Source organism: Oncorhynchus tshawytscha, linkage group LG29, assembly GCF_018296145.1.
Source record: "Oncorhynchus tshawytscha isolate Ot180627B linkage group LG29, Otsh_v2.0, whole genome shotgun sequence".
Lineage (NCBI taxonomy): Eukaryota > Metazoa > Chordata > Actinopteri > Salmoniformes > Salmonidae > Oncorhynchus > Oncorhynchus tshawytscha.
This window is the reverse complement of record NC_056457.1, coordinates 23,092,403-23,104,379: the sequence shown is the minus strand read 5'-3', so window position 1 is coordinate 23,104,379 and position 11,977 is coordinate 23,092,403. Positions and strand designations below refer to the sequence as shown.

At 46.7% G+C, this 11,977-nt stretch overlaps 1 protein-coding gene across 3 annotated transcripts in view; it reads right to left on the bottom strand.

The window, feature by feature from the left end:
* Positions 1-657: 657 nt before the first annotated feature.
* LOC112233603 (brefeldin A-inhibited guanine nucleotide-exchange protein 1) overlaps positions 658-11,977 on the bottom strand; it is a 105,510-nt gene continuing 94,190 nt past the window's right edge. For all 3 annotated transcript variants that reach the window (XM_042308903.1, XM_042308904.1, XM_042308905.1), the window contains 11 exons: positions 10,658-10,788; positions 10,427-10,556; positions 10,088-10,223; positions 9,729-9,867; positions 9,358-9,430; positions 9,069-9,222; positions 8,820-8,959; positions 8,012-8,183; positions 5,058-5,196; positions 1,421-1,538; positions 658-1,273 (listed from right to left, as the gene is read on the bottom strand). In XM_042308903.1, coding sequence (XP_042164837.1) covers positions 1,067-1,273; positions 1,421-1,538; positions 5,058-5,196; positions 8,012-8,183; positions 8,820-8,959; positions 9,069-9,222; positions 9,358-9,430; positions 9,729-9,867; positions 10,088-10,223; positions 10,427-10,556; positions 10,658-10,788 — 1,539 coding nt within the window. In that variant the 3' untranslated portion in view covers positions 658-1,066. The remainder of the gene's footprint in view (positions 1,274-1,420; positions 1,539-5,057; positions 5,197-8,011; positions 8,184-8,819; positions 8,960-9,068; positions 9,223-9,357; positions 9,431-9,728; positions 9,868-10,087; positions 10,224-10,426; positions 10,557-10,657; positions 10,789-11,977) is intronic.

Here is an 11,977-nt window from a genome sequence, read left to right as displayed (position 1 = left end):
CTGTTGCAACACTACCAAGTTCCAAACTGCCTTTGGAAGCAACGTCAGCACAAGAACTGTTCATCGGGAGCTTCATGAAATGCCTAAGATCACCATGAGCAATGCCAAGTATCAGCTGGAATGGTGTAAAGCTCACCTCCATTGGACTCTGGAGCAGTGGAAACGTGTTCTCTGGAGTGATGAATTACCCTTCATCATCTTGCAGTCCAAAGGATGAATCTGGGTTTGGCGGATGCCAGGAGAACGCTACCTGTCCCAGAGCAGTGCAGACTGAAAAGTTTAGTGGAGGAGGAATAATGGTCTGGGGCTTTTTCATGGTTCGGGCCCCTTAGTTCCAGTGAAGGGAAATCTTAACGTTACAGTGTACAATGACTTTCTCAACAATCCTGTGGCAACAGTTTGGGGAAGGCCCTTTTCTGTTAAGCATGACAATGCCCCTGTGCACAAAGTGAGATCCATACAGAAATGGTTTGTCGAGATCGTTGTGGAAGAACTTGACTGGCCTGCACAGAGCCCTGACCTCAACCCCATCAAACACCTTAAGAATGAATTGGAATGCTGACTGCGAGTCAGGCCTAGTCACCCAATATCAGTGCCCAACCTCACCAATGCTCTTGTGGCTGAATGGAAGCAAGTCTCCACAACAATGTTCCAAAATCTAGTGGAAAGTCTTCCCAGAAGAGTGGAGGCTGTTATAGCAGCAAAGGGGGGACCAACTCCATATAAATGCCCATGATTTTGGAATTACATGTTAGACGAGCACTTGTCCACATACTTTTAGCCATGTAGTGTGTATGGGAGTTGGCATTTTCTGTCACATGACCAGTCAGGTTCACAGTAGAGACACCTTGGAGTTTCCTGTACCATTAGTTGTGGATTCTGGGTAACTGCCAAATCCAGAAGGGTGAAGTCTGGTCAGATGCACCCTTCATAGTACCCCGGGGAATGGGAGACCATAGTCCTAAAGGGTTGGTAGACAAACCCAAGGCAAGAGGGGAGGAGGACTTCCAGAACTCCAGGCTTCCCTAGTCAGAGGTCTCGCAGCCAGCCCGCTACACGTGCACCATCACTGGGCTTCCTCTCCAGGCTCCCCCTCCACCTCAACTTCCAGCTCTGGTTCTGGTTCTGCAGGTGGTCCAGGCAGCTGGGCGATCTGGAACACAATGCCGATGCGTAGGTAGAACTTCCGTAGCACGGCCCGCAGTTCTGGGATTAGATCAACCTGCATGATCTCACACAGCAGAGGGTAGTACCTGGACGCATGGGCCTTGAACTGTGGAAAGAGAGAGAGACATAACACATCTTCCTACAGATGAATCCCCATTCAAAGACAGGGTTAGGTCTTCTTGAACATATCGCTGACAATGACTTGACCAAATCAGTGGCCTGTCTGAATGTTGTTAATGGTTGACATCCTTACCCTGTCGTCACTGATCTTCAGGACCTTGGTGAGGAAGAGGAGCAGCAGGTTGGTCCAGGCTTCTCTGTGGCTCTCTGATGTTAGAGTCAGGAAGTAGGCTACTGCCTCACTGCACACACTAGAGGGAAAGATCTTGATAGACTCATTGAGCTTATGAAAACTGTTCAGCGACACAGAATTAAGATGCGATTCACAAATTATTTAGCAGTAAGACTAAATTCACAGCCAACATGAAATTATTTGACTCCACACCAGCTACAAGGAGAGGAGCAGCTGTGACCTCTGACCTCTAACCCTCACCTCAAACAGAACCCCCATCTCTCCCTCCCGTCCCATCATCTCCTCCCTTCTTCACAGCCCACTTACAATCCATGAGCTAATCACCTCCGAAATCTGCTTAGCCCTCGTAAGCACCTTGCTGGGAATCAACTCTGCATGTCGGCTGTCCTCTCTCCTCCACAATGCCATGCTATACTAGTGTGGTGTGTGTGTGCTGTCCTCTCTCCTCTACCGTGCCATGCTATACTAGTGTGGTGTGTGTGCTGTCCTCTCTCCTCTACCATGCCATACTAGTGTGGTGTGTGTGCTGTCCTCTCTCCTCTACCATGACATGCTATACTAGTGTGGTGTGTGTGCTGTCCTCTCTCCTCTAACGTGCCATGCTATACTAGTGTGGTGTGTGTGCTGTCCTCTCTCCTCTACCGTGCCATGCTATACTAGTGTGGTGTGTGTGCTGTCCTCTCTCCTCTACCATGCCATGCTATACTAGTGTGGTGTGTGTGCTGTCTCTCTCCTCTACCATGCCATGCTATACTAGTGTGGTGTGTGTGCTGTCCTCTCTCCTCTACCGTGCCATGCTATACTAGTGTGGTGTGTGTGCTGTCCTCTCTCCTCTACCATGCCATGCTATACTAGTGTGGTGTGTGTGCTGTCCTCTCTCCTCTACCATGCCATGCTATACTAGTGTGGTGTGTGTGCTGTCCCCTCTCCTCTACCATGCCATGCTATACTAGTGTGGTGTGTGTGCCACCATGCCATGCTATACTAGTGTGGTGTGTGTGCTGTCCTCTCTCCTCTACCATGCCATGCTATACTAGTGTGGTGTGTGTGCTGTCCTCTCTCCTCTACCATGCCATGCTATACTAGTGTGGTCTGTGTGCTGTCCTCTCTCCTCTACCATGCCATGCTATACTAGTGTGGCGTGTGCGCACGCATGTTTGTGATAGTCCAGTCCGTGAGCTCTCACTCTCTCTCTCTTACACATGAACGGACATATCAGACTGACAACCTAAGAGTTTCCTGCTAATACAGATACTGGCTTCAATACAAAGACGAGACGATAGCTACTATGTGATACTGCAATAGAAAGACAAAGCGATGACAACTGACTGAGTAATAACAGCAACACAGAGTCTGTGGATGTACAGACCTACTATACCCAGTATCCAGTGTAGTTGTTTCAGATATGTCACATTTAGACGAGTGCTCTGAATGACTGGAGAGAGTGAGAGTCATCGACGGAAGATACAACGACATCAACACAATCTGAATCAATCATTCTCTCTCAGGACCAATTTCTTTTGATTCCCCTCCTGCTGTGGCGGATATTGATGTTTTGCCTCGGCTACTGTGACTTCTCTATTCCCTAGATGGTGTAAACAGAAGCGTGAATGTCTCAGTCTCTCAGACAGCTGCGGTCAGGGTCAGGACAGAGCACAGCTGTCGAGATGTCTCCCCCTCCCCCCAGTCAATCCTGTTTCCCCTGTGATTACATGGACTGATCAATGCCCTCCCTCTCCCAGCAGCCCTTCATAAATAGCAGGCGTCTGACATGGCCTTGATTCCCCCTCTTCATGAAAAATAATGAAAGTTGTTAATGCTGTTAGATGGTGTAGATAGCTGCCTGCCTGGTTCTTAGTAATACTCCAGACATTCAATTTGTAAGATTTAAATAAAAGTCATCATGTTTGCCAGAGTTCAGCAGCAAATGAGTTATTAAATATGTATGTAAATTAAAGCACATTTTGGGCATACTTCAGACATGTGATAATAATGCCCTCCATATGACTGCCATTACACACAGCCCAATGAAGGAGGTTTATGAATGCGGTGAGAGGATGATTAGAGATGGTGGAGGAACAGTGAAAGGCTCGTTAGTGAGAGGATGATTAGAGATGGTGGAGGAACAGTGAAAGGCTCGTTAGTGAGAGGATGATTAGGGATGGGAGGAACAGTGAAAGGCTCATTAATGAGAGGATGATTAGGGATGGTGGAGGAACAGTGAAAGGCTCGTTAGTGAGAGGATGATTAGGGATGGGAGGAACAGTGAAAGGCTCATTAATGAGAGGATGATTAGGGATGGTGAAGGAACAGTGAAAGGCTCGTTAGTGGAGAGGATGATTAGAGATGGTGGAGGAACAGTGAAAGGCTCATTAATGAGAGGATGATCAGAAATGGTGGAGGAACAGTGAAAGGCTCATTAATGAGAGGATGTTCAGAAATGGTGGAGGAACAGTGAAAGGCTTGTTAGTGAGAGGATGATTAGAGATGGTGGAGGAACAGTGAAAGGCTCGTTAGTGAGAGGATGATTAGGGATGGTGGAGGAACGGCGAAAGGCTCATTAATGAGAGGATGATTAGGGATGGTGGAGGAATGGTGAAAGGCTTGTTAGTGAGAGGATGATTAGGGATGGTCGAGGAAAGGTGAAAGGCTCGTTAGTGAGGGGATGATTAGGGATGGTGGAGGAACGGTGAAAGGCTCGTTAGTGAGAGGATGATTAGGGATGGTCGAGGAACGGTGAAAGGCTCGTTAGTGAGGGGGAAAGGAACAGAACAACAACGGGAAGCAGTAGAACAGAGCTGCACAGCCTCGCGAGTGGCGCAGTGATCTAAGGCACTACATCGCAGTATTAGCAGTGCCACTAGAGATCCTGGTTCGAGTCCAGGCTCTGTCAGAGCCAGCCACGACCGGGAGACCCATGGGGGCGGCACACAATTGGCCAACGTCGTCCGGGTTAGGGGAGGGTTTGGCCGGCAGGGATGTTCTTGTCCCATCACGCTCTAGCGACCCCTGTGGCGGGCCAGACGTATGCACGCTGACACGGTTGCCAGGTGCACGGCGTTTCCTCCGACACATTGGTGCGGCTGGGTTAAGCGGGCATGTCAAGAAGCAGTGCGGCTTGGCTGGGTTGTCTTTCGGAGGACGCTCGGCTCTCGACCTTGCAGTGATGAGACAAGACTGTAACTACCAATTGGATACCACAAAATTGGGGAGAAAAGCGGTAAAAGTTTGAAAAATGTAAATAACAGAGCTGCACATGATCATTAAGGAGATCATGCTACTCTGCTCACTTAAAGAATGTTGTTTTCAGTGAAATTAAGCATAATCTGAAATTCTAATGACTTTCTATTCCCAGGTTGAGACAAAGCCAGGTGGAGAATAGCTGGAGATATCAGTGTTTGGTGTGAGTTAGGAGTTATTGAGGTTTACACTGGCAGTAGTCAAACTAGCTATTCAAAGCAGCAGTCAAGCAATTCCCTGAGTTTAGCCTTCAGTAAGTCTGGCATATGGCCAAGTGTATTGTTTGACAGCTTCCATACAGTGATATAGTAGTGGGGGCGTGGCGGTCCTTCCTTACTTAAGCAGCTGTCTCTGGACTTCCTCCCAGGCGGTCTGACGGCTGTCATCAGTGTACATCCGGAACAGGATCCTTAGGCCACACGCCAGACTGCTGGTCTCCTGCTTCAGCAGATTGGGCTTTGACTTCCCTTTAAAACCTGGAACAGACAGACAGAGAGAGAACGGTTGCTGTCTGTTACAGCCATTGAGGCCCGTCAACACTAGGGACGATAAACAGGGTATTGTTCCAATTGTTCAGAGAGTTGCATTTGGCTCCAGGACAGATACCGTGCTTCCTGAGGAATCTTAATTGTCAGAAAATCACTCTCCTACTTCATGAAATTCTTGGAGTTTCCTTGAGTGGTGCACTGCAGGGGCACATAAAGACTATTCTCAGGTACACTGTACAGTGCATTCAGAAATAATTCAAACCCCTTTACTTTTTCCACATGGTGATGTTACGGCCTTATTCTAAAACCAATTTTTTATTCCTTCATCAATCTACACACAATACCCCATAATGACAAAGTGAAAACAGGATTTTAGAAATCTTGGCACATTTATTACAAATAAAAAAACAGAAGTACCGTATTCACATAAATATTCAGACCCTTTTCTAATGAGACTCAAAATTGATCTCAGGTGCATCCTGGGCCAAAAGTCCCTCAACTTCTTTGGGATAGGGGGCAGCATTTAAACTTTTGGATGAAAAGCGCGCCCACAGTAAACTGCCTCCTACTCAGTCTCAGATGCTAATATATGCATATTATTATTAGTATTGGATAGAAAACACTCTGAAGTTTCTAAAACTGTTTGAATGATGTATGTGAGTATAACAGAACTCATATGGCAGGCAAAAACCTGAGAAAAAATCCAAACAGGAAGTGGGAAATCTGAGGTTTGTAGTTTTTGAACTCAGCCCCTATCAAATAAATCCACAGTGGGATATGGGTCATCTTGCACTTCCTAAGGCTTCCACTACATGTCAACAGTCTTTAGAACATTGTTTCAGGCTTCTACTGTGAAGGGGGGCCGAATGAGAGCTGATTGAGTTAGAGGTCTGGCAGCAGCCTCGATCTCGGTCATGCGCGTTCACATGAGAGGTATCTCCGGTTCCTTTGCTTTTCTACAGACAATGGAATTCTCTGGCTGGAACATTATTGAACATTTATGATAAAAACATCCTAAAGAATGATTCTATACTTAGTTTGACAAGTTTCTACGACCTGTAATATAACTTTTTGAACTTTTCGTCCGAAGTTCGGCTGGACCTGAACTCGCGTTTGGATTTGTTTACCAAACGCCCTAACAAAAGAAGCTATTTGGACATAAATGATGGACATTATCGAACAAATCAAACATTTATTGTGGAACTGGGATTCCTGGGAGTGCATTCTGATGAAGATCATCAAAGGTAAGTGAATATTTAGAATGATATTTCTGACTAATGTTGACTGCGCAACATGGCCGATATTTCATTTGGCTGGTGTGGGCTCTGAGCGCCGTACTCAGATGATGCTTTTTCCGTAAAGTTTTTTGAAATCTGACACAGCGGTTGCATTAAGGAGAAGTATATCTAAAGTTTCATGCATAACATTTGAATTTTCATTAACATTTATAATGAGTATTTCCGTGAATTGATGTGGCTCGCTGCAAAATCACAGCATGTTTTTGAACAACTGAACATAACACACCAATGTAAAATGAGAGTTTTGGATATAAATATGCACTTTATCGAACAAAACATACATGTATTGTGTAACATGAAGTCCTATGAGTGTCATCTGATGAAGATCATCAAAGGTTAGTGATTAATTTTATCTCTATTTGTGCTTTTTGTGACTCCTCTCTTTGGCTGGAAAAATGGCAGGGTTTTTCTGTGACTTGGTGGTGACCTAACATAATCATTTGTGGAGCTTTTGCTGTAAAGCATTTTTGAAATCAGACACTGTGGCTGGATTAACGAGAATTGTATCTTTAAAATGGTGCCTAATACTTGTATGTTTGAGAAATTTGACTTATGAGATTTCTGTAGATTTGTAGTTGGCGCCCTGCAATTTCATTGGCTGTTGGCGAGGGATCCGCAAGCGGAACAGGGTTCTGCTAGCGGAACCCCAGTCCTAGACAGGTTAAAGAACTCAGACCATGAGAAACAAGATTCTCTGGTATGATGAAACCAAGATTGATTTTTTTTGGCCTGAATACCAAGCGTCACGTCTGGAGGAAACCTGGCACCATCCCTACGGTGAAAAATGGTGGTGGCAGCATCATGTTGTGGGGATGTTTTTCAGCGGCAGGAACTGGGTGATTAGTCAGGATCTAGGGAAAGATGAATGGAGCGAAGTACAGAAAGATTCTTGATGAAAACCTGCTCCAGAGCGTTCAGGACCTCAGACTAGGGTGAAGGTTCACCTTCCAACAAGACAACGACCCCAAGCACAAAGCCAAAACAACACATGAATTGCTTCAGAACAAGTCTCTGAATGTCCTTGAGTGGGCTAGCTAGAGTCCGGCCTTGAACCCGATCGAAGATCTCTGGAGAGACCTGAAAATAGCTGTGCAGCGACGCTCTCCATCCAATCTGACAGAGTTTGAGAGGATATACAGCAATGAATGGGAGAAACTCCACAAATACAGGTGAGCCAAGCTTATAGCATCATACCCAAGAAGACTCAAGGCTGTAATCTCTGCCAAAGATGATTCAACAAAGTGCTGAGTAAAGAGTCTGAATACTTATGTCAATGTGATATTTCAGTTTATTACATTTTTATACATTTGCAAAAATGTCTAATAACCTGTTTTTGCTTTGTCATTATGGGGTATTGTGTGTATATTGATGAAGAAAAATTTTTTTTAATCAATTTTAGAATAAGGCTGAAACATGACAAAATGTGGAAAAGTAAAGGGGTCTGAATACTTTCCGAATGCACTGCATGTGCACTGCCTGTGCTCTGGTGCAGGGCAGTGACCCACCTGCCTTCCATAGAGTGGTCCTCTGCTCGTTGCTAGAGTTGAAGGCCTTGGCGAAGCGGTGGGACTCCAACAGGCAGTCCAGCAACTTAAACAGCTGTTCTGAGGTCAGGTAGCGGTACATTCCTTGGTCCTGAGTCTCGACACGGACGTCTGCCGCGTCCAGAGCATCTCTCTGGACAGGACAAACACAAGCTTCAGAGAACTTTCCCAGAACATTCACACAACCAAACACAAACAGAGCCTTCACATATCACTTCTATGTATGACAAATACTTCCCTCCTTCCCTGACATTCACTAGAAGAACATACAAGGATCAGGACAGTCCATACAGCCAAACTTTTGAACACACATTTTTTGCAAGGAATGTGTCCTTCCACCAAATCAAATCAAATTTTATTTGTCACATACACATGGTTAGCAGATGTTAATGCGAGTGTAGCGAAATGCTTGTGCATTTACAACAAGTAATCTAACTAACAATTCCAAAACTACTGTCTTATACACAGTGTAAGGGGATAAAGAATATGTACATAAAGATATATGTATGAGTGATGGTACAGAGCAGCATAGGCAAGATACAGTAGATGGTATCGAGTACAGTATATACATATGAGATGAGTATGTAAACCAAGTGGCATAGTTAAAGTGGCTAGTGATACATGTATTACATAAGGATGCAGTCGATGATATAGAGTACAGTATATACGTATGCATATGAGATGAATAATGTAGGGTAAGTAACATTATATAAGTCCCGAAGCAGTGATACCTCTCATCCTCCACGTAGGGGTGGGAGTGAGACGTTACCTGCGCAGCAGCCAGGTTCTCAGCATCCTCTTTCCTGCTGGTTGCAGGGAAGAAGACCATGTTGTCTATGGTCTGGATCAGCTCCAACTGCACTACACACTTAATGAGCAAGCCTGAGAATAACCTCTGCTCCTGGATCTCTGTGGAAGGAACACACACACACACACAACACACATACAACACACACATACACACGATGAGCATAGGGTTGAAAAACACTCCAGTGGTAGGTGAAAAAGAGACACTAACTTGTTGGAGTCCGGGTTCTGGGGCTGTCCTCACACATGCCTGCGCTGTACTGACTCTGCCGCCGGGTCTCCATGGCAATCCTCTCCGCACTGTTCATGGAATGCTGGTCCTCGGAACGGGACTGGATGTCCACTGACTTCTGGGAAATTGAATCCTGAGGGCACATGGGGAGAAGTTATTTTGTCTGGATTGTACTGGGTCATGTTGTTGTACAGTCTAATCTGGCATAAGAGATAGACCAGCTACAGACTTAATGAAACCTACAGCTCAGTCAGGGTTTGAAACATACCAGCTGTTTGTCTGATACATCCTGTGGTGTCATGGGATCTCCCTCTGCTCCTGCTAGTCTCCATGTCAACAGTCTGAGAGGGCAGAGAGGAACAATACGGGACAGGGCAGTGTTACTCTACTTATACAGTGTCATATTGCAGTACCATACACACAGACAGTCAGGTATCCCACTCTATCAAGTAAACAACGGCAAAAGACAGTAAAAGATCATGTCCATTTAATAACTCCCCTCCATTCCTAGAGGACTTTATATGACAGCCTCAGTGTGCTCCATGTTTACATCACTAAGTTCAGCAATAACAAATCATCACAGACAATATTCCCAGCTGAATCTCAGCGATATGAATAAAGTCTGCATCAGTAGCTTACGCGTGTGGGATGGTGGTCTTGAAGATGTCCAGCATGCAGTTACAGGTCTTGTCCCAGGTCTCCGGAGTAAACTTCTCTCCATTCAGGATGACCACGTTCTCCAGACAGTTGGTGCCTGACCGAGCCAACTGCTCATTATCTAGGCCGAGAGAGAGAGAGGAGAAAAGAAGTGAGGGAAAGAGAAAGACAATTCATGTGGAGAGCAGGAGACCGGGAGAAGAGAGAGAAGAAAGAGTGGCATGTGGATTGAAAAGAAGAGGAGCTATGCATAAGAAAGAGGGGATGAGAGTGATTGAGGACGGTGTACTCAGTATAAGTCTACGACTGTAGGTGTTTGTAGCGCTGCCGTCGGTCCTCACCTTGCTGAACACACCAGTACAGTTGGGACAGGATGTCATCCAGCAGAACGTCACTGAGAGTCTCAAAGTACTGCGTGAACACGTCAGAGATGGCGTAAAGTGCGTGGTTACAGGTCGTCGTCATCCACTCTGCTTTCTGGAAGACACAAACAACACAGAAGGGTTACCAGGGTTACACCAGTTCAAGTCATTGTAGCAGCCAAGAGGACAATCGTCCAGTTGGTACTGGATACTAGTTGTGGAACCAATGATGTACTGTAACTATGGAAATAGGTGTTGGTTACACTGGAGATAAAGCTGGGTCTTTGGTGAATGGGTATTTGGGATGTGGAGACTTGCCTCTGTTTGCTGCTCAGGCAGCTTCATGTTGTCAAAGATCCTGAAGACGATCCTGAACAGATCCTGCCACCAGTGCTTCTCAAAGGTGTGTCCATAGGTCTTCATCACCTCAAACATCACCGTCAGACCCCTGACACACACACACTTCTTATAATACACCCTCACCATCAGTTGACTTCCGCCTCTAAAATATTCCCATCTACGATGACACAGGACTGAAACTCTTCTCACCTGGTCCTGACGTCCAGTTTGCACCTGTTGATGATGCAGGACAGCTCAAAGAGGATGGGGAACCACCCCCTTACCCACACCCGGTCCTCTGGGACTACATTCATGTCATCGCTGGTGTAGTCTTTGAATGCCTGCCAGAGAGAAAACAGCATAGTTTACACCATTTCCTGAGAGTTGATACACACACACAGACACGCGCACACACAGACACGCACACACGCACACACAGACACGCACACACAGACACGCACACACAGACACGCACACACAGACACGCACACACAGACACGCAGACACAGACACGCACACGCAGACACGCACACGCAGACACGCACACACAGACACGCACACACAGACACGCACACACAGACACACAGACACAGACACGCACACGCAGACACGCACACACAGACACGCACACACAGACACGCACACACAGACACGCACACACAGACACGCACACACAGACACGCACACAGACACGCACACACAGACACGCACACACAGACACGCACACACAGACACGCACACGCAGACACGCACACACAGATACACACACACAGACACGCACACACAGACACGCACACACAGACACACACACACAGACACACACACACAGACACGCACACACAGACACGCACACACAGACACGACACACACACACGACACACAGACACGCAGACACAGATACTCACACACAGACACACACACACAGACACGCACACACAGACACGCACAGACACACACACACAGACACACACACACAGACACGCAGACACGCACACACAGACACGCACACGCAGACACGCACACACAGACACGCACACGCAGACACACACACGCACACACAGACACGCACACACAGACACGCACACGCAGACACACACACACAGACACGCACACACAGACACGCACACACAGACACGCACACGCAGACACACACACACAGATACGCACACACAGACACGCACACACAGACACGCACACAGACACGCACACACAGACACGCACACACAGACACGCACACGCAGACACGCACACAGACACGCACACACAGACACGCACACACAGACACGCACACGCAGACACGCACACACAGACACGCACACGCAGACACACACACACAGATACGCACACACGCAGACACACAGACATGCACATGAGGACGCACACTAACTCTATAAAGGTCTCTAAGCCGTATTTACTGTTCACTGTAGGCACACACACACACACACACAGAACTAATCCCCTCCTCTCCTCTTGTCCACCCCCACACAAACAAACAGAAAGCAGGCAGTGTGGCTGGAGAGTGTCTGCATA